Here is a 23,530-nt window from a genome sequence, read left to right on the forward strand (position 1 = left end):
CTCTGCCCTTCCCTCCTGCTTGGCTGTGTATGAGAGTATGAGAGCACTCATACTCTCTATCTCTCAAAAAAAAAAAAAAAGAAAGGAAGGAAGGAAGGAAGGAAGAAAGAAAGAAAGAAAGAAAGAAAGAAAGAAAGAAAGAAAGAAAAAGAAAAAGAGAAAGAGAAAAAGAAAAAGAAAAAGAAAACGAAAAGAAAGAAAACTTGCCCACAAGAAACTACAGGTCCTCATGGTTTTACTGTGAATTCTATTAAATATTTAAGGAAAAAGTAATACCAACTACTTTACAAAAAAGTGATTTTATAAAATAGAGGAGGAGGGAAATTGTCCCAATTCTTTTTATGAGAACAGCATAACCCTCCCTCATCACCAAAAACTGGTAGATGTTACAAGGAAAGAAATTTACAGATAAATATCAAATACAGAAATAGAAAAATGGGGCATCTGGATGGCTCAGATGGTCAAGCATCTGCCTCTGGCTCAGGTCATAATCTCCAGGTGCTGGGATCAAGCCCCACATCAGGCTCCCTTCTCTACAGGGAATCTGCTTCTCCCTCTCCCTGTGCCTCTCCCCCTGCTTGTGTTCTCCCTCTCTCTCATGAATAAATAAAAAAATCTTTAAAAAAGAAAATAAATAGGGATCCCTGGGTGGCGCAGCGGTTTGGCGCCTGCCTTTGGCCCAGGGCGTGATCCTGGAGACCCGGGATCGAATCCCACGTCGGGCTCCCGGTGCATGGAGCCTGCTTCTCCCTCTGCCTGTGTCTCTGCCTCTCTCTCTCTCTCTCTCTGTGTGTGACTATCATAAATAAATTAAAAAATTAAAAAAAAGAAAATAAATAGAAAAATGAATAATACATCCAAACGTGGTTGATCTTGGTAATAATAATGTTATTCCCAAGAACAAAGGGTTGGTTTAGTATTCCAAATCAATGTAATTTGTCATATTAACAAAATAAAGGATTAAAAAATGATCACCTCAGGACAGAAGCAGAAAAAAGCATTTGACAAGATTCAGCACCACTCTTGATAAGGAGTCTCAACAAACTCAGACTAAAAGTGACTATCCTCATCTGATACACAGCATATATGAAAAAAATATACTACTAAAAACATACTTGATACTGAAATGGAGAACTTCTCCCCACCCATGATCAGAAACAAGGCAACTATACCTATTCTCCCACTTCTGTTTAACATCTTACCAGAAGTTGTAGCCACTCCAGTAAAGCAAGAAAAATAAAATAAAATGCATTCATAATTGAAAGGAAGAAAGCAAACATCTTTATTCACAGAGGACATAATAGTTTATGTAGAAAATCCAAAGAAATCTATAAATAAGCTACTAGAACTAATAAATGAATTTAGCATGGTTTTTACATATGAAGTTAATGTTAAAAATCAAATATATTTCTATATACTAAGAGAAAAATAAGTATGAAATGAAAATTTAGAAAGCAATCTCATTTTTCAAAAAATACCAGAACCACAAAACAGTTAGAAATAAATTTAATAAGAGACAAGCAATACCTCTACTACTCTGGAAGCTAAAAATTAAGTACCTAAATAAATGGAGAGCTATACTATGTTCATGAATCAGGAGACTCATTAAGATATCTATTCTCCCCAAATTGGTCTATAAATTCATCACAGTCCTACTCCCCATCACAGTTTTGTTTTTTGTTTTTTGTTTTTTTTTTGCAGACATTGTTAAATTATATAAAGTTTTTATGGAGATGCAAAAGGACTAAAGTGTAAAAGTAGTCTTGAAAAAGAAGAAACTGCATTTCATTTTATTTCATTCCCACTAGCACAGCTAATGTTAAAAAGACTAACACACCAAATATTGGCTAGAATGTGGAGCAACTGAAACACACTTTGCTTGTGGGACTAACAAATGTTAAAACCTCTTTGGAAAATAATTTGGCTATTTCTTATCAAGTTAAACAACCCAGTTAAAAATGAACAAAAGTCTTGAACAGATACTTCACAAGGAAAGATGTAAGAATGGCTGGTAAGTATGTCAGATAGACATACAAGATGATGCTCAAGGGGCACCTGGGTGGCTCAGTGGTTGAGCATCTGCCTTTGGCTCAGGTCATGATCCCAGGGTCCTGGGATTGAGTCCTGCATCAGGCTCCCTGCAGGGACTCTGTGTCTCTCATGAATATATAAATAAAATATTTTTTTAAAAAAGATGCTCAATATCATTACTCAACAGAGAAGTACAAAATAAAATCACAATGACAGAGCATTTCACACCCTCAAGAATAGCTGAAATGAAAAAGACTGACAACACCAAATGTTGGCAATGATGAGGAGCAACTGGGACACACTTTGCTGGTGGGAGTGCAACCTGGTAAAACCACTTCAGGAAACAGTTTGGGTCTTTCCTATAAAGCTAGACTTACAACCTGACCTAGCAATTCTACTTGTAGGATTAACCCAGGGGAAATAAAAACATATGTTCACAGAAAGACAAGGATGTTTGCAGAAGTTGTATTCTTAAAGCCAAAAACTAGAGACAATCCAAAGATCTATCCACAGGACAACGCATAAATAATATTGTGCTTATTTACACAATGGAATAACATCCAGTAATAAAAATTAGTAAACTACTGATATACACATCACAGTATGAATAAATCTCAACAACATATTAATTGAAAGAAACCATGCACAAGAGTATAGATTATATGGTTTCATTTATATGAAGTTCAGAGAATAGACCAAACTGATTTCTGATGATAGATATCAGGACAGTGGCTGCTAAGGGATGAGGACTTTCCAGGAGGTGATGTTAATTCATACATGTATCAAAACTCCTAGGGGCGCCTGGATAGCTTAGTGGTTGAGCATCTCCCTTTTGATTCAGGTCCTGGGATCAAGTCCTGCATCGGGCTCCCCGCAGGGAGCTTCTCCCTCTGCCTATGTCTCTGCCTCTCTCTTTCTCTCTCTGCCTCTCATGAATAAACAAATAATATCTTTAAAAAAAAACTCCTCAAAGTGTACACTCAATTAAGATTGGTGCCTATCAGAGTATGTAAACTTTATGTCAGAAAAATAAAAAAGAAAGAAAAAGAAAAAAGATGTTTACAGTAATATCATCAATAATTTAAAATTTGGGAGCAACTTAAACACCTTGCAGTATGGGTTTAGTTAATAAAGGGTATACCTGGGATGACTGAGTGGCTCAGAGATTAAGTGTCTGCCTTCTGCCCAGGGCGTGATCCTGGAGTCCCGGGATCGAGTCCCACGTCAGACTCCCTGCATGGGGCCTGCTTCTCCCTCTGCCTATGTCTCTGCCTCCCTCTCTCAATCTCTCTCTCTCTTTCTGTCTCTCATGAATAAATAAATAAAATATTAAAAAATAATAATAAAGGGTATATTCAAATTTTACAGCCATGAAAAATAATGCTATAGAAAACTATCTATTGACAAGGAGAAACATTCATGGTAAATCATATGAAAAAGAAAGTTATCAAAATAGTACAACCAAAGGCACAGAAAAAAAGATCTGTAGGCTTTTCACCAAAGTGACACTCAAGGTTGCCTTGGCAGGTGTGATTCTGGGTGTCTTCACCTTTTCTAAGTACTGAACACGTACTTAATTTTTGTAATAAGAAAAAATATAGAAATATACCTATAGTTCTAGATACTTAGACACAGTTAATTTTCCCTATTCATGGTAGCCGTGATCTATAAAGTCACTGTGGTCCTGAATTAACAAATATGAACCACTATTCCTAGGGAGATACAGGGTTAGGCTCCTGCCAGCATCTGGTCACAGCATTTTTGTCAACTTGTTTAACACTAGCTGGGAGGAGTTCATCACTGTCCGTGCCTCCACAGGGAGCGGATAACTGGCAGCTGTGTGTTGAACCATCCTGGTCTCTGTCCCATGGGTTTCTTCTCCTGGAGGATTTGAATCCACACCTTTCGCTGTAATAAACCACAAGCCTGAGTGCAATTGCTTTTTGGCTCTTTGAGTTCTCCCAGTGAATTATCTGACCTAAGGGTGGTCTAGAGCCCTGTGGCCTGCATCTGTATCAGTGTCTCGAATCCCCTTTTGAATCACTTTTGCCAGGCTGCTGGTTAATTCACTGAGTTCAATCAAACATGTGCTCTTTATCTATTTGTCTGAGGTTTATGACTCAGACATCTGAGACTTACACTTCATTTACTGGATCAGTCCTTTAATAAAGAGAACATGAAGAGAGATTTAAAATTGTACATGCTTCAGCACTGCAGTGGTTTCCAGGGGAGGGAGGAAGGAGACCTATTCGGGCCGGGCTCAGTTACCCTTAGAAGAAACAGACAGACTGCAGGGTGGTGAGCGACAGTTGGGAGGGGGTGGGGAGCAGACATGAAAACACTTGATTACAGCCAGCTGAGGCCAGGATGGGATCAGTGGGGAGCTTAGAGTCTCTGGCAGGTGAGAGAGGGGCCCCCAAAGCCTTCCCAGTGCTGAGCAAAGGCCTCTAAAGATGAGCAGAGGGACAGCTGGGTGGCTCAGCGGTTGAGCGTCTGCCTTCAGCTCAGGGCATGATCACAGGGTCCTAGGATCGAATCCTGCATCGGGCTCGCCATGGGGAGCCTGCTTCTCCCTCTGCCTGTGTCTCTGCCTCTCTCTGTGTGTCTCTCATGAATAAATAAATAAAAATCTCAAAAAAATTTTTTTAAATAAAAAATAGAGATGAGCAGAGAGAGGAGCCTACCCAGGACATCACTGGGTAGAGCCCAATGTGGTTCATTTTATTGATCATTGAAAATTCACTCAGTTATTCCACCAGTTACTTCAGGGTAAATCCATCAATTCCCTAGAAACCCCTGCCTGCCTGGCCCCTTGTAGAATCTGGACAGCATGTCTGCTTTGTTCAGTGGGAGGGAGAAAGTGGCTCTCCACTCCCCATGGCCATAGCTTTGACCACAAAGGTAGATCCAAATCTAGGCTCTCAGGGCCTCAGGCCCAAGGCATCGGGGGTGAATGGTGGTCTCTCACATCAAGTATAGGATCCAGCCACCCACTTGATCACCTGGGGGGAGCCAGTCCTCCCCTCACTCCTGCACTCCCACCTGCCCCTCTCCTAGGAGCCACCTAGAGCCACCTGCTTCCTCTCCTAGGAGCCACCTAGAGCCACCTGCTTCCTCTCCTAGGAGAGACCCATGGAGGCTCTACACCCTCAAGTGTGCATCAGCTCCCCTCCGAGAAGTAGGCACCTTCTGAGTCAGGAGAGGTGGCACCGTTGAAGCCTTTCTTCAACTCCACATTGGGCCACAGGCCCCGCAAGGCATCATCATCATTATAATTACCATTCTGTCATTATTCTGTTATGTTCTTATTTATAACCCAAAAATCTTAGGTCATTTACAACAGAAGCATGTACCCAAAATATTATAACTTATTAGAACTTTATAATTACCTAACTTATAAAAGCAGATATGGGGGGATCCCTGGGTGGCTCAGCGGTTTAGCTCCTGCATTCGGCTCAGGTTGTGGTTCTGGAGTCCTGGAATCAAGTCCCGCATCGGGCTCCCTGCATGGAGCCTGCTTCTCCCTCTGCCTGTGTCTCTGCCTCTCTCTCTCTCTCTCTCTCTCTCTCTGTCTGTCTCTCTCTCCCTGTGTGTGTGTGTGTGTGTGTATCTCATGAATAAATAAATAAAATCTTAAAAAAAAATAAAAGCAGATACATAAGCCAAAAGTCAGTGTATTAGGTCACAAAAAAGATGAGGGAAGATAATTTTCTTAATCAGAAAGTCAACGCCATGGAAAACCACCATTTCCAAATACAAAACTGACCCATGGGCCTCCAGGCTGGCCAGCTAACACGGGGAACAAGATGCTTTGTGACTTTGTCGGTCGGGCAGGACCTGCTTTCCCTGGCCGTGAGCGCAGCTAGGATTCGCTGCCGGCCACCCCTGACCCACCTGAGTGCTGGTGTCTGGCCCCATCGGGCTGCAGAGGCAGGTTGAGACCAGGTCCAGGGGCCCAGAAGGAAGACCCCAGCCCTGGGCCCTGGGCCCTGTCCCCTGTCCCCCTTCCTCTCTCTGGGCTCCAGCCAGGCAGAAGGGCTGGACAACCCGCCCACTGCCCACCAGGTCCGTTTGCCTCATTCTACAACGGACGTGGCTGCCGGCTGAACAGAGACTCGGTAGCCAGCTCTGCCTGCCTCCATTCCAGGCTGAGTGGGATCCAGAGCAAAGACCCCTCCCTTAGGCCAGGACTCATGATGCTCCTCCACTCAACCGATGCACATGGGGACCTCACTGCGGTGCCCACTGGCAGGGTGGTAGAAACACCCAGAGACTCTGAAGCCCGTCCCCCTGCACCCGGTGCCCAGCCCTTGGTCCCGGACTCCCCAGGCCCCCCACAACCCAGGAGACTCACCCTCCTCACAGTTGCTCCCGGTGAAGCCAGGGCAGCATCTCCACTCCAGTGCTGTCACCGTGCGGTAGGACACTCTGTATGTGGGTCTGATCAGAGTCCTGTAACTAACACAAGAGCAGCATCAGGATAGTGTGAGCACCCATCCACTTGCTCCCCCCACCACCTGCCATCCCCCTTCTGCAGAGAGCACCCAGCCCAGGCCTCTGGGAGCCTCCTGGGGAGTGGAGCCCATCATCCTGGCCCTGGCCCTGCTGGCTGTGTAGCCCTGGGCAAGTGACCACCCCTCTCTGTGTTACCCAACACATTATAAAGTCCCTCCCAGCTCTGCCTTCCTGCAAGTCTTCAAGCATGGCCACCTACAATGGGAAAATATCTGCCATGGACTGAACTGTGTCCCCAGAATTCATATGTTGAAGCCCTACCCACCCCATCATGTGACTGTGTTTGTATATAGGAGGTTATTATAAGGGTGGGGCCCTAATCCATCAGAACTGGTGGCCTTGTAAGGAGAAGAGGACAGAGAAAGTGAGAGATTTCTTTGAGCTCATGCACACACCTGAGCAAAGGCTGTGTGAGTACCCAGTGAGAAGGCGGGTGGGCTGGACCTTACACCATTCATACCAGGTGCCTTGTTGGGTCTGAGGCCCCAAGACCCAGGATTTGGATCTCTCTTTCCAGTCAATGCCACAGCCACGGGAAGAGCCACCTGCTTCCTCCCACTGAACAGAGCAGATGTGCTGTCTGGATTCTGCAAGGGGCCAGGGAGGCAGGGATTTCTAGGAAAGTGACTGAGAAAACACATTTCTGTTGTTGAAACCCCCTGGCCTGTGATATTTTGCTATGGCATCCTGAGCTAAGACATTAACCAAGATGACCAAGAAGGAAAAGAAAACCATCCTTAGAACCTGAACAACTTCCAATCACTCAAAAGTTACTGAATTCCAATATTCCAATGATTTGTCCCAATCATTTCTTTTGGTTGATTCATCCAATGAACACTTATTGAGTGCCAACTACATGCAATACTAGTAGACTAATACATGGACTAATAGAACTGAGTCCCATCCTCGAGAGAATCATTAGCCTAGTGGATGAGAGAGACATGTCAATGAAAACTTACCGTCCAGTCATGGGACCCTTGCCCCTGGCAAACCACTGTGGATTCCAGGGCAAAATTTCACACTCCTGTAGTTTTGAGATTTTTCTTGCAAAAAAGCTTGGGGCTGTTTTGCTAAACTTTGAGACATAAAAGTGACCAAACCACAATGAGCTATCCCCTCACTCCTGTCAGAATTACTACCATCAACAACACTAAAAAGGACCAATGTTGGCAAGGAGTGGACAAAGGGGAACCCTCATGCAGTGTTGGTGGGGATGCAAACAGGTGCAGCCGCTATGGAAAATGGTATGGCATTTCCTCAAAAAATGAAAAATAGAACTTCCATTTGATCCACTCCTGGGGATTTATCCAAAGAAAATAAAAACACTAATTCGAAAAGATACCTGTACCCCCATTTCACTGTTGCCTTATGTACAAGAGCTGACACATGGAAACAACCTAAGTGTCCATCGATGGGGAAACGGATAAGAAAAGGTGATGTCTATATACATGGTGGAATGTTACTGAGCTATGAAAAAGAAGGAAATATTGCCATTTGTGACACCATGGATGAACCCGGGTTGAACTTATGCTAAGAGAAGTAAGTCCGAGAGAGAAAAATAAATACTGGATGATCATACTTATATATGGAATCTAAGAAAAAAGCAACCAAGATCATAGATATAGACAGGCTGGTGGTTGCCAGAGTCGGCAGGTAGGGGTGGGCAAAATGGATGAAGGCGGGGTCAAAAGGTAGAAACTTCCAGATGTAAAATAAAATGTAAAGGTCCTGGGATGCAATGTACCACATGGTGACTATAGTTCATAATACTGAGTTGCATATATGAAAATTGCCAAGAGAGCAGATCTTAAAGATCTCATCACAAGAAAAACAATTTCTGTAACTGTGTGTGCTGACAGATGTTAACTAGACTTACTGTGGTGATCATATTGCAATACATACAAATATCATATCAAATACTATACAGCTGAAACTGACATAAGGTGGAATGTTAATCATACTTCAATGCACACACACACACACACACACACACACACACAAACATACGACCCAATCTCACAAGGGGGATAGATTTAGCTTTATTATTTGATTTGTGTGCACCATTAAAACTTCGCTGCTTGATCACGTTTGCACATCTTCCTCTTGAGAGCAAAGCTATGTGACTTCACAAAATCCAAATCTGCTGACACCAAGCAACTTAATCGGCAAATGGAAAAATTATGAATTAATTGGTAGCAGCAGGCGTGACATTTCGAGTTGCCCCTGTTGACAGGAAAACACACGAGTCACGTCTCAGATTTCAGAAATACTGTGCTAAATCCGAACAATCCTGTTACACTAATTTCTCTTTTTTAAAAAAGTCCTTTCACTCATGTTTCATGAACATTCTGGCAAACCAGCTTCCTCCTGGAGGTCTGAGGGGGGTGAGGCTGTGTGCAGCCAGGAGCAGGAAACTTCCAGTGAGAAGCCAGGAGAGACACCCACGCTAGGACCAGGACAACTAGACCAGAGTCTAGTTGAGCTAGACTCTCAACTGCCCCCAGGAAGCGCTACAACAGGGCCAGAGGGATGGGGCTGGTAGAGGAGCAGTGTCATCATCGCCACTCCCTATGGCAAGTGGCCTGATGAGCTATCAGTGGGTTGATGAGCCGGGGTCTAAGGAGCACAAATAGATAAGGAATGGGTAACCACACACACACACACATACACACACACACAGTGTCACATACGCACACCCTCCCACATGCACACACATGCTCCTATGCTTTCATGCTCACATGCACATGCACTCACATGCTTTCACACACTCAACACTCACAGGCACTCATTCACACACTCACACCCTCACACCACCTTCCTGCAGCAGATCACCGAGCCCGAAGCAGGCCCAGATAGGAGAGGAAGGAAGTTTTAATTTAGATAAAAGACACTAGTTTTGTTTTTTTTTTTAAATTAATTCCTAGTATAAGATGTTGCTCCAGCTGAGAGGAGCAGAAAAGCTATGGAACCCTCACCCGGGGCAGTGTGCAGGGCAAAGAAAGGACCGAGTCACTGGCAGCTTGCATTCTGCCAAGTGAGCAGATGCCATGGGCGGGGGTGCCTCCTAAACCTCAGCATCATGGGGTGGATGGAGCCCTGGACTGTGGAAACGGAAGTCTCGGCCTTCGCCAGGCATTGAGCTCTGCCCCTAACTCGCGATATAGACTTGCGCACTTTACTTATGAGGACACCATGGAGCCCAGGATGCAGGGTGTGAGGCTCACTGGGAGGGTGCGTGTGCCAGGCACCCAGAGCAGGAAGCACGCACAGATGCTGGGTCTGCAAAATGCAGATCTGACCTCATTCCTCCCGGCCCACGCCCTTTGGCCACCACCCCTGCGATCAGGGGGGGTCTGGCTGCTTAGCCGTGAGCGTAGGCCCTCGTCCTGCTCACACAGCCTCTCCGGCCCCCCAGGGCCATAGGCTGCCCCTCCCCCTCCAGCCCACGAGCCCTCAGTCCGGGCATCCAATGCTGATAGACATCAGAATAGGTCACCTAAGAGCTGACAATTCACCATGGACCAGGCACTGTTCTGAGTGTTGCACATCTGCTGACACCTAACAGCCCTGACAGGTGGATACTATTACTAATCCTAATTTACAGATGAGAAAACTGAGGGCAGAGGTGTTAAGCAACTTTTTCAAGGCCACACCGCCAGAAGGACTAGGATCCAAACTCAGACAAAATCTGCCGAACCTACCAATACTAATTTGTGTTCGTCCGGTACAAGGGAACGCTTGTCCTCCCTACATCTGCACAAGATCCTGATCTCTGGCTCTGAACCAGAGGGAAAACCTGTCCCCCATGGAAGGTTCCTCTCTGCTCATTCTGAAGGTCATAGGCTGATGATCTGTCTCACTCTGGGACCAGGAGGAACCAGATGACCTGTGACACCCAGCAGCAGGGCACACCAGTAGGTGGCGCTGCTTCACCAGCCCTGAGGGCCAGGGCTCAGACTAGCAGACTCCTCAGGTCTCCCCTGAGTGCCCTAGGCAGCAGCCTGGCCCCAGGCTGGGTTTCATCCTCCTACATTTGTTTTTTTGTTTTTGTTTTTTTTTCCTCCTACGTTTTGTGAAGAACTCCCAGCTCTTCCACTGGGGTCCGGTCCACAAACCCAGTGATCTTCCTAAAATGCAGATCCAATTTTACGACTACTCTCTCTCAAAACCTTCCATGGCTCCCATGGACTAAGGACTAAGCTCTTTAAGTCAGTTCAGAAGGTCCTGCCTATCTTTCTAGGCTCCCTTCCTCCTGTCACCACCAGCCAAGGCTCCTACCACCACAGCACAACTTACTCTTCCTGCCGCTGGGCCTTTGCACATGCAGGCTCCTCTGCCTACCTGCCCTTCCTCCTTTACTCTGCCTGAGAAATATTCCCAAGAGCCTTCAGGGTGTGATTCACCTGTCCTGTCCTCCTCCATGAAGCACCTGCCCTCTTGTCCAGGGTCCCCAGGCTCTCTGCAGCCCTCCCACAGCACCTTGTACAGAGCTTGGTTTGAACCCAACACTTATCTGTGCACTCAGCAGGTACACACAGAGAGCCTGCTGTGTCCCAGACAATGGAAACCTAAGTATGAAGAAGGCAGGCATGGCTCCGCTCTGCCACATAACCACACGAGGATGGACGACCACAGGAAGTTCTAGGAAGGGTAGTACCGAGGTCATGCCTCACATTAAAATGGGATTTTGGGGACACTTGGGTGGTTCAGTGGTTGAGCGTCTGCCTTCAGCTCAGGGTGTGACCCTGGAGTCCCGGGATTGAGTCCCACATCCCTGCATGGAGCCTTCTTTTCCTTCTGCCTATGTCTCTGCCTCTGTCTCTCATGAATAAATAAAATCTTTTTAAAAAATAAAATTAATGGTGGGATCCCTGGGTGGCGCAGCGGTTTCGTGCCTGCCTTTGGCCCAGGGCGCGATCCTGGAGACCCGGGATCGAATCCCACGTCGGACTTCCAGTGCATGGAGCCTGCTTCTCCCTCTGCCTGTGTCTCTGCCTCTCTCTCTCTCTCTCTCTCTGACTATCATAAACAAATAAAAAAAATTTAAAAAAAAAATAAAATTAATGGTTTTTTTCATTTTTCTTAAAATATAATTTACATGAAGTAAAATAGGTAAGTCTAGTGTTTAGCTTAATAAACTCTTACCCATGTGTAAAGCAACATTTCGAACTCAAAAGTCACCCATGGCCCCAGGCATATCCATTCTGACTTCTCTGTCCTGGGATTAGTTCAGGCTGTTCTAGAATCTGATAGAAATGGAACCTCGCAACACGCACTAGTCTGAGCCCGCCTTCCTTTACTCATCCTTAGCCTGTGAGGTTCAACTGTGTTGTTAAGTGCAAGGGCATTTTGTTCCGTTCTATCACTAAATAATATTCCATTACATAAATATGCCATAATCTGTCCATTCTCTTGTTGATGACCATTTGGGTTGAGTCTAGTCTTGAACTATGACAGAAAAAGATGCTATGAGCATTCCCATACAAGTCTTTGTGAACACATTTTTATTTTGCTGGAGTAGCTTCCCAGGAGCAGAGCTGCTCACCCACAGGATGGATCCGTTTCACTTTAGTAGATGCTGCAAACAGGTGCCCCAAAGCTATTTAAACAAAGCAGTTCACATGCCGAGCAGCAGCACCTGGGGTCCAATTGCTCCATAACCCTGATCTTGGACTGCCCAAACTCAAGGGCTATCTATTGAATAAAACATTTATCCCATAAGCCACCACCAGTCTGTGGCGTTTCGTTACAGCAGCTCAAGGTGACTCAGAGAGATTTACATTAAGTTCTTAACAGAATTTCCAGGTAGGAGACGCAATACACGTTGGCTACTGTGATGGGTACTTTTGTGGGTCAACCAGACTGGACTAACAGGTGCCTGCATAACTAGTAATACGTCTGTGAGGGTTTCCAGAAGACACCAGCACTGAACTGGTAAGCTGAATCAGGAAAATCTGCTCTCACCAGTGCAGATGGGCATCATCCAATCCACTGAGAGCCAAAAGAGAACAAAAAGACAGAGGGAGGACAGGTTTACTCTCTTCTGGAGTAGAGACATCCATCTTCTCCTGCCCTTGGACATCAGCACTCCTGGTTTTTGGATCTCGGGACTTGAACTAGGAATTACACCATCAGCCCCCTGGAAGCACACCATGGGCTTTCCTGGGTCTCCAGCTTGCAGGTGGCAGATTATGGGACCGCCGAGCTTCCATAATTGCATAAATCAATTCCTATAATAAATCTTTTTCTACGTACCTTCATGTATCCTACTGGACCAGCTCCTCTGGGGAATCCTAATACAGCTACTGTTTTCAATTATAATAAATGGTAATGAAGCTACTCCTCATCAATTGCCCCTCCAGACTATGAAGTCCTCTCAAGCACAAGCTCATCTGCCTCATCTGTTATGGCCACATCAATAAGTAACTAGGAAGGGAAATGCAAATCAAAGCCACAAAGAGATACCAGCTCACACCTGTGAGAATGGCTTGTATCAAGAAGACAAAAGATACTAAGTGCTCATGTGGACGTGGGGAAGAGGGAGCCCTCGTGCGCAGCTGGTGGGAACGTAAATTGGTGCAGCCACTGTAAACAGTTTGGAGGCTCCTCAAATTATTAAAAATAGAATTATCACATGATCCAGCAGCCCTACTTCTGGGTCTTTATCCAAAGGAAATCAGATCAGTATCTCAAAGAAATACCTGCACCCCCATGTTGACTGCAAATGGACAGCCGACATGGAAACAACCCAAGTGTCCATTGACAGATAAATGGATAAAGAAATTATACACATTCACACATACATCACAATGGAATATTATTCTGCTACAAAAAGGAAGGAAATCCTGCCATTTGTGACACCATGGATAAACCCGGAGGACATTATGCTGAGTGAAATAAGCCAGACACAGAAATACAACGATCGCATGATCTCATCTAACAACAACAAAAGAGTAGAATTCAAAGTAACACAGAGTAGAATGGTGGTTACCAGAGGCTACGAGGTGGGGGAAAGACACAGATATTAATAAAAGGGTAAAAACTTTTAGTTATAAGACAAATAGGTCCTAGAAACCTAATGAATAATGTCACGTAATTTTTGTTCATCAAAAATCAAAGCAGGGCACCTGGGTAGCTCGGTTGGTTAAACATCCAACTCTTGATTTCTGCTCAGGTCATGATCTCAGGTTCACAAGATGGAGCCCCACGTCAGGCCCCATGCTCAGCTCAGAGTCTGTTTGAGATTCTCTCTCCCTCTCCCTCTGCTCCTCTCACTCGTGCGCGCTCTCTCTCTCTCTCTCTCAAATAAATAAATAGATAAATCTTTTAAAAAACAAATAAAATATCAATCAATCAACAGAAGTACAAATACACACACACACACATACACACACACACACAGCCTTGAGTGCCTCCATGAGGTAAGAGGACAACTGTACGCTCCATTGCTGTGTCAAGACTGTTCCCAAGGAGCCGAGAGACCTCCCAGCCTACTCCCATCCCTCCTCCAGGAAGCAATCGGTTTCAAACCAGCATAGTCCCCAGGGCTCCGCAGCAGAGGCTGCACCTCTGCAGATCCGGGTGGTGGCAGCAGCCTTGTTCCTTGGCAGCACCATGAAGGGCCAAGGATGAGGTCCAGGAGCGATCCCCACCACCAAGGCTTTAATGACTCTGGATGGCTATTGGAGGAAGAGCAATGAGATTGGCCTCTGAAGCCCAATTCTCCCCAAGGTGGAGATGCTCCTCTACCCTGTCTTCCTCTTGCCTCTGTGCTACTGCAGTGTCCATGTGGAGTGGACAGAAAACTCCACACCATGGCCCACAAGCCCTGAGTGCTGTGGCCTGGCGTCCACCAGCCTTCCTCCTTTGACTCTTGAGCCCCTTATTCCTGCTTTCTAGCTGTACTAGCCTTGCAAATCTCCAGTGTACTACATCCCTGATAACTTAAGGGCTGCTCTCTCTCTTTCTCTCTCTCTTGCTCTCTTTCTCACTCTGTTACCCAGTTAAGGCCCAGCCATCTCCACCCTCACCTCAAAAGCCCTCTCCTCCAGGAAGCCCTCAGGAGGCCTCTGACAAGCTCGGCATTCCTAGCTGGCTCCCTGTGCCCTGCCATCATAGCAACTACCCCAGGTTGCAAACTGTGTTCCCACGCCTGACTAGTAATTGGTGTTTGTGTCTGCCACACCACGGGCTCCAGGAGGGCAAGGACCTTGTCTGTACCTAGCATGCAGTAAGTGGGCAACACTGTGCACCCACTGACTGACTCCCATGACATGACACGGTAGTTCTTCTGGAGCCTGCTGGTCACACGCACATCCAAGACTACAGAACCACAGGGACAGGCTGGAGGAGGAGCCCCTGGCTGGTCCACAGAAAGTGTTATACACGTCCACTTTACAGGTACCAAAATTGGCGCAGGCAAGGAAGAGGAATGGGAGGGAGTTATATCTGCTGAAGCCCAGGGTGCTCAGCCCACGGACACTGTGAGTATCGCTGTCCCATCTCGTGGATAAGGACAGAGTCCTTGCCTGAACCATACAGCCGGTGGACAGCAGAGCCCCCAGTCGGTTTGCAGCACCAGGAAGTGGACAGGGCCGTCCCCACCCCGCATACCCCCCAGAGCCCATCTTTCCAGTCTTTCCATCGTCTGCCCCACTCCACCCCCCAGATGCATCTAAAAGGCTCAGATGAGGCTCCTTTGGTTTCGCTGGCCATGCTAAGATCCCAACATGGTGAGCGAGACACTGGGGCCTGTGTGTAGGGTGACCCCCACCCCCAACAAGGACAGCCCAGACCGACTTGGCCCGAGGGGAGCAAACATGCAGTCAGCAAGATAAACACAGGACTTTCTGGCTGCTTTGTTTCTGGCTCGTTCCAATGCATTTCTGTCCATCTGTGTGCCTGGAGTGGGTCCCCGCCTCGCTGAGCCCTTTATAAAGTCGGGCCTGAGATGCACCAGACTCAAAGAACCCCTCCTACCTTGAAATTCTCCAAACACAATTTGGAGTCTCCATGTGGCATCTCACACCTCACTAGTTTGGTATTTCCCCCCCACAAGATAACGCAAATCTAGAGAGTTCTGACCTCTCTGTATTTGCTCCCTCTGATAGTTGGATCCTGGGACTTCCCTCACTGTCGCCTGGCAAACTCAAAGACATATATATTCTCCTAGGGGTTGTGACTCACTCAACTAATATCCACTGAAACTTTGACTCTCCTCCTCTGGGCCTCTCCCATCCTGGGGTGCTGGGAACTCTACCTCCACCAAGTAGATCCTATCTGCCCACTACTCACCTCCTCCCACCTGTCGTGGTTCTGCCTCCATCACCAACCTCCCACCAGTGGCAATGGCCCCTGACTGGTGCCTGGCTTCCACCCCCACCCTACTGCACCCTGCCTTCCACACTAGCTCCAGTTTTCAAAGTAGAAATTTCCTCCATAACCCTACATCGCTTCTCTTTAATCTTAGGACAAACCCTTAGTATGACCATGAGGACTTCTCAGATCTGGCCACTATCCACCTTGGCTGCCTCCCCACTTACCCCTCTCTGAACTCCTTCAGGACCCCAGCAGCATCAGCCTTTGAGTTTATGAACCCACGGAGCTCCTCCCCAATGTCAGGACTTGTCATCTGTTGTTCCCTCTGCCTGAGATGCCCACTAAGTCTGGTGCAGCCCCCAAGTCTGGGCAAAAGTGCCACCTCCTCCGAGAGAACCTCCTTGACCAGCCGCCCTCAGTCTCACCCACCCCTACTGCAGGCTGGATCCCCTGGGTTTATACCGTCATAGAACCCTGGCTTGTCTTCCAAACACTCACCACCACCTGTGCAGTTATTTATCTGATAACTGTTCCCCCCCCGCACTGAAGCTGCTGGCTGCGCCCCAGGCCTAGCTCAGTGTATAGCACATCACGTGCACTCAATAAAAATTGGTGGAATGAAGGAAACAATCAATGAAATGGTGTACCAGATGGAGACCCAGGCTGGGAACTGCAATGCTAGGCAAGACACCATGGGTCTCTGGAGGAGCTCAGGGTGTTGGGCTGGGGGACATCCCTGGAAACTGATGGCCAGCAAGAACAGGGAGACAGGGCACAGCCACTTCCACCAGTAGGGACCAGAAAAGGCTTCCTACATCATGGGATGCTTGGGGAAGGTCTGCTGAGCTGAGAAGGCAAGGAGGCAGCCAGGACCAGAAGTTGGTTTGGAGTAAGATTTGGTGTATTTGGGGAGCAGAGAAGGCACAGACAAGGCAGCTGTGAAGGTCCCCAAAGCAGGCAAGGAGTCTGGCCTAGATTTGTGGAGAGCACCCTGGCTGATGCTCACCAGGCCTTCCAGAGCATGCTCCTGATCAGCAAAATACGTTCGAGCCTGCAATATACATGTATTAACCTACCCACGTATATCTACATGCATTATTTACTGTCTTTGCATATATTAAAAATCAGTAGAGCTTAATTTCTCTCTTATTTTATAGATTAAAAAATAAACGGAAGACTTGATATGGTTTTCCAGCTTCTCAACAGATGGCCTTGTGTATGCATGAGAACACCCCTCCCCACCATGGGGAGGCCACCCAGGGACTGCGGCGCTGAGGACTGTCGTGGTCAGACATGGGTACTGGGTACTACCCATGTGGCTGGATAGCGTCAGACAGGAAGGGGGAGGTGGAAGGTGGGGAATGGAATCAGGCAGCTGCTGGGCAAGAAAGAGGGGCAGGGCCAGGATGAATGACCTCATTTTACAGAAGGGGAAATAGAGGCTGGGGATGGCATGGGGTTAGACTGCAGCTTCTCAAGTGGCAGAGGTTTGACTGAACCCGGCCTCCTGGTGGGGCTGGTGTGTTCTTATCTTCTCCATTGTATGGAAGCTGACCCACCTGTGAGCAGTTGGTCCTAGGGGAAAGGCCAGAGGGCTGAAGACATGGAGTCCTCTAACGGCCCCCCAAATTCCTATAGCCACTCAACGGTTGCCCTGGAAAGGGTGCAGAGGTGTTTTGTGTTTCCCCCAATGTGGCCCTGGGAGCACAAGGTCACACGAGAGGGCATTTGAGAAACGGGGTTCCAGGAGGGATGAGGTGCCCATCTCTGGAGGTGCGTATTTGGAGGCCATGGCTCTTTGGTGTCCAAAACATCAGGAGGAGGTCTCTCAGTGGATGCCAGCAGGGGGTTATGGTCTGGGCATGGTCAGCCCACAGACTTCAGCTGGGGGTACTGGTGCCCCTCCCTCGCTGGGCACTTGAGCTTGCAGGCTCCTGCCCTGGCCCCACTTCCTTACCAGGGACCACCGCGAGGAGGAACAGACTGGGAGGTACCGAGACAGGCTGGAGACTCAACAGGAAATAGGAGTGGGGGTTTCAGAAAGGGAGGCAGTAGATTATTAATCTCTTGATTAATAGCAGCGGGCCAGTGGGAGGGAAGGGGCTGTCCCACTGCTGCTCAGAGGCAGGAGGAGGGGGTTTTCAGGCTCTGGCCTCCTCCGCATCCCAGCCGGACATCCCTCAGTGCCAGACACAAGGGACCGTGGGCCCAGCAGGCAGTGTCTCCCACGCACTGGAGCCCAGGACCACGGTGCAGGGGGGAGTCCTGTGGCGGAGGGGCTCGCAGCGCAGACCAGCCCCCCCACCCTGCGGGGGTCCGCCTTGGTGAGCTGCTCAACCCACACAGGGCTGGCTGAGGAGGAGGGGCAGGAAGAAAGGCCGCGTTTGAAGAAAGTACTGAGTCCAGGGCTTCGCCTGGCCTTGCAGGCAGCAGGCGACCCAACCAGAGCAGGGAGGCTGGCTGGCAGGGGGCCGTCTGGCGGAGGGGAATGAAGGAGGCCGATGAAGCCCCCAAGAGTTCCAGCAAACCCCTCTGCTCAGCACATCTGGAAAAGGTTGGCTCTAATGCCATCAAAGAGCTCAGAGAGGGGCCAGGGAGACAGCGGGGCAGGGAAGCCAGGCCTAGGAAAACTTAACCCCCGACTCCCTGGGGCTTGGTCTTCCCGATCCGATCCAATCCGTTGGGCAGGTAGGGGGGGCCTGGCCTACCCCCTCCCTCAGCAGCCCGGGGGGCTCAGGAGGCCAGGAGGACAGCATCCATAATGCCAGACTGCTTGTTGCCCTGATCAAGGCACAGCCAGGGTGTGATTTCCACCCCAAAGCCAGAGGAGGTGTAGTCTCATTCCCCAGAAAAGGAAACCGAGGCACAGACTGCAGAGGCCCAGCTGGTCCTCTCTGCCTTCCTAGGGGTACGGAGCTGGTTCTCAGGCCTCTCACTGTGGAGCTGGCTGCAGAAGGCCCTTGCCTGGCCCTCCCAGACTGTCTCCTCCCCCCACATCCCTCCCCTCCCACCGCACCCCTCCCTTAGTGAAATCCCCTCATCCCCCAGATCTCTGCGCCAAGGTCACTACCCCAGGGAAACCCAGGACCAGGTTTCATATCAGGGACACGACGGCTGTGACTCTTTGACATTCCCTACCCCCAGCAGGTCCCCAGCCCCATCACACACAAGTTCTGGAAGGGAGGAGGCCATGTTCTTGCACACCAGCGCCTGCTTTTAGGTGCTCAGGCAGCTCCACACAAACAGCCAAACAGACCAAACATGGGATCTGAGAAAGCTGAGGCAGGGACTTCTAGAAGTGAGACCAGGCCCCGGGGTGAGACCTGCTGGCGCTCTCTCCATGCCCGCTGCCTGCTGCCCGGGCTCCTCGCAGGGTCCTCCGGGCCTCGTGTTTGTAAACATTACAGATGTGTACCTCCAACACACACACACACACACACACACACACACACACACACACACACTACAGAAATCCAATGTAGAAAAAAAAACCCACCACAGAATGGGAAAATCCACACAGGACACAGCTGTATTACAGTTCTGTTCTCCTGCAGCAAGACGAGGGAGGCATCCTTCAAGGAACCTCGGTGTGCAGGGCCTCAGACTGAGTCCTGGGAATAACGGGAGGAGGATGTGGCAGGCCTGACGCTGAGGCCCTCGTGAGTTGGTAGGTCCCCTAAATCAGACCATGCATCACCGGGGTGAACCCACATGGGTGGCGGGGGCCCCGGCTCGCAGCCTTCCCCGCGGCTGCAGCTCAGTCAGGGCCCTCCCGTCCCCTCCCCTCTTGCTGTGGTTCCTGGGCTCCTGGGCTCCGGGCTCCTCAGCAGCCCTCTGCCCTCCTCTCTCTCCACGACCATTCCTGACAGCTTACAGACAGCTTACAAATATGCTCCTGTATCCTCCATCTTCAAAGCAAACAAACAAAATCCCTCCCTTGACCCCATGCTCCTCCCAGTCCCACTCATGCTCCCTGCATGACAAGAACTTCTTGAAACTTCTCATCTCTTATTTTCCTCACTCTGCCCCTGCTGTCTGTCTTGGCCTTTGTCCCCACCACTCCCCAAAACTGCACTTGCCGGGTTCCCAGCCACCCTGCCTTGGCAATTCTAATGGGCACTGAGCCCTCATCCTACCAGGTTTCCCAGAGCATTTGGGAGACTCAGGCTCTCCCTCATCCCCTCCCTCCAAAACTCACTTCCTGGGACACCCAGTTCTCCTGATGCTCCTCCTGCCCTGGCTGCTCTCTTCCCATCTCCCTAGCCAGCCCCCTCCTCCTTAGCCTCTGAGGTTGGGGTGCCCAGACTGTGTGGGGTTCAGCACCCCTTCTCCATCTAGTCATCCCTAAGGCCACATCCAGTCTCGCAGTTTCAAATGTGGGAAAAAATGGGGTTTCTCTTCCAGTTGATGGTGTGCTATGATTTAATTGGTTTGATTCTCAGGGATTGTAAGATAATGTATTTCTTCCTGCCAATGGTATCTTAGAGTCCATGAAATACAACATGCCCCGAGCCCTGGAATCTTCCTGGTACTCCAGACTTTTTCACTAACCTCTTACTCTCGCCCCTCCTCCCATGAATGCCCCCATAGGCATCTCCAACTTCACTTGGCCAAAACAGAGCTGCTGGTTTCCACCTCCAAGGGCTGACACCACTGGGCATCCCCAGGTTTAATAAAGGACATGCCCACTTAGCCAGCTGCTCAAACCAAATATTTAGGATTATCCATGATTGTTCCCTTGCCTTTCTGTGATTGGACTCTTGTCATTCCAGCTTCCAGACACTTGCTGAATTCACCTGGGAAGTGTCTCCCCACTTCCCAGCTAGCATCCATCCCCATGTGAGCCACCAATACCTTGCACCTGCCTGTGCCCACTGTTCCCACTGTTTTGCAAAACCTAAACCAGTCTATCTCAGGAACCTCCAAAAAGGAGAGAAAAAATATTCAAAGGCAGCAGAAGGAGGACAGAGTAAGAGATAAGAGCAGGTGAGAGTGGGGGCACCTGGGTGTCTCAGTGGCTGAGCATCTGCCTTCAGCTTAGGGCGTGAACCCAGGATCTGGGACCAAGTCCCACATCGGGCTCCCCATGGGGAGCCTGCTTCTCCCTCTACCTATGTCTCTGCCTCTCTCTGTGCTTCAATCTTGAAAAAAAAAAAAGAGCAGGTGAGAGCAGAAATCAATGAAATTGAAAAAACAACAGAGAAAAATGAATGAAACCAAAAGCTGGGTCTCAGAAAAGGCCAGTTATATGACAAAACTTTAGCAAGACTGACAAAGGGAAAAGAAGAAAAGGCATGAATTATTGATATCAGGAACGAAATAGATAATAGGACTATGCACATAAATTTAACAACTGAGAGGAAATGGACCAAGTCATCGAAAAACACAAATCACCCCAACTCACTCAATCTGAAATAGATCATTTGAATAGCCTCATAACTATTTTTTTTTAATAGCCTCATAACTATTAAGGAAATTGAATTTGTAGCTTAAAAACTCCTTCAAAAGAATTCTCCAGCCCCAGATGTTTTTACTGGAGAATTTTTACCAAGCGTTTAAGAATTAATACCAATTCTACACAATCTCTTCCAGAAAAATGCAAGAAGAAGGAGCATATCCTAACTCATTTTATGACACCTTGATACCAAAGTCAGACAAAGACAGTAGAAAATGAGAAAACCAGAGACCGATATCCATGATGAATATAGATGTAAAAATCCTTAAACAAAATATTAGCAAGTAGAATCCAGCAGGATATTTCTAAAAATTATATACCATGGCCAACTGAATTTTATTCCAAGGATGCCATGTCGGCTCAATATTCCAAAATCAATCAATGCAATCACTATATTAACAGGCTAAAGAAAGAACATCACAAAATCATGTCAACCAGGGTGGAAAAAAAATATTGACAAATATCGGGCCCATGATAAAACCCTCAGAAAAATAGTAATAGAGGGAACTCAGTCGGCTTGATCAGAAACATCCAAGAAATCCTTACAGTTAACATTATACTTACGGGTGAAATGCCCCCATCCACCCCCTCACCCCCACCCCCATGACCAGAACAAAGCATTCTTTTTTTTTTTTAAGGCTTTTTTTTGTATATATATATTTTTATTGGAGTTCTATTTGCCAACATATAGCATAACACCCAGTGCTCAACCTGCCAAGTGCCCCCCTCAGTGCCCATCACCCAGTCACCCCAACCCCCCGCCCACCTCCCCTTCCACCACCCCTTGTTCGTTTCCCAGAGTTAGGAGTCTCTCATGTTGTGTCATCCTCACTGATATTTCCCACTCATTTTCTCTCCTGTCCCCTTTATTCCCTTTCACTAATTTTTATATTCCCCAAATGAATGAGACCATATAATGTTTGCCTTCTCCAATTGACTCATTTCACTCAGCATAATACCCTCCAGTTCCATCCACGTTGAAGCAAATGGTGGGTATTTGTCATTTCTAATGGCTGAGGAATATTCCATTGTATACATAAACCACATCTCCTTTATCCATTCATCCTTCGATGGACACCGAGGCTCCTTCCACAGTTTGGCTATTGTGGACATTGCTGCTAGGAACATCGGGGTGCAGGTGTCCCGGCGTTTCATTGCATCTGAATCTTTGGGGTAAATCCCCAGCAGTGCAATTGCTGGGTCGTAGGGCATATCTATTTTTAACTCATTGAGGAACTTCCACAGTTTTCCAGAGTGGCTGCACCATTTCACATTCCCACCAACAGTGCAGCATTCTTTCTGCTTTTCTCTGCTCTTACTCAATGAGCGCTAGTAGTTCTAGCTAGAGAAAAGGTAAGGTGAGGAAATGACACATACAGATCAGAAATGAGGCAAGACCATCTCTACAGATGACATGATTGTCCTTGGGGAAAACAACAACAACAACAACAACAACAACAACAACAACAACAACAACAACAATGTCAAGGTATCTAGAGAAAAATGCCCAGAACTAACACATGAGTTCAACAAAATCAGAGGATACAAGATAAACACACACCAAAAAATCTGCACTTCTATATACTAGCAACAAACACAGGGACATTGGAACTGGAAAGTCAATTTTACCAATTTTACCGAAAAGTATTACTTACAATCACTCCAAAAGGGGGAGGGGAGAGAACAGGGTATATATGCTAAAAGTTATAAGAAATCAATGAAAGATGAAATAAATCAAAAAAGATCCAAATAGGAGCACCTGGGTGGCTCAGTGGTTAAGCATCTGCCTTTGGCTCACATCATGATCTCATGGTCCTGGGATTGAGTCCTGCACGGGGCTCCCCTCAGAGAGCCTGCTTCTCCCTCTGCCAATGTCTCTGCCTCTCTCTCTCTTTCTCTGTGTCTCTCATAGATAAATTAAAAAAAATCTTTTTTAAAAAATATCCAAATAAATGGAGAAATACATGATATTCCTCAATTGGAAGACTCCACACATAGTAAAGATCAATTCTCTCAAAGTGGATTTGAAGGTTTAATGTAATTCCTGCAAAAATCTCATCGAGATTTTTGGTGGCTATAGATAGGATTATGCTAAAATTTCTATGAAAACACAAAGGAACTAAAGCAGCTAAACTAATTTTGAAGAAAAAGAATAAAGTAGGGGGAAAAAATCAGTCTATCCAATTTCAAGACTTATGGTTTCAGCAAGCA

General features: G+C 47.5%; 1 protein-coding gene across 2 annotated transcripts in view; it reads right to left on the bottom strand.

Annotated features, from left to right (window-relative positions):
- COL26A1 (collagen type XXVI alpha 1 chain) overlaps positions 1-23,530 on the bottom strand; it is a 164,230-nt gene that overhangs the window by 83,452 nt on the left and 57,248 nt on the right. Inside the window, exon 3 of one of the 2 annotated variants that reach the window (XM_041746900.1) lies at positions 6,386-6,483. In XM_041746900.1, coding sequence (XP_041602834.1) covers positions 6,386-6,483 — 98 coding nt within the window. Of the gene's footprint in view, positions 1-6,385; positions 6,490-23,530 lie in introns of both variants that reach the window. The other variant, XM_041746899.1, reaches the window with a different exon arrangement.

Source organism: Vulpes lagopus, chromosome 3, assembly GCF_018345385.1.
Source record: "Vulpes lagopus strain Blue_001 chromosome 3, ASM1834538v1, whole genome shotgun sequence".
NCBI classification, from domain to species: Eukaryota; Metazoa; Chordata; class Mammalia; order Carnivora; family Canidae; genus Vulpes; species Vulpes lagopus.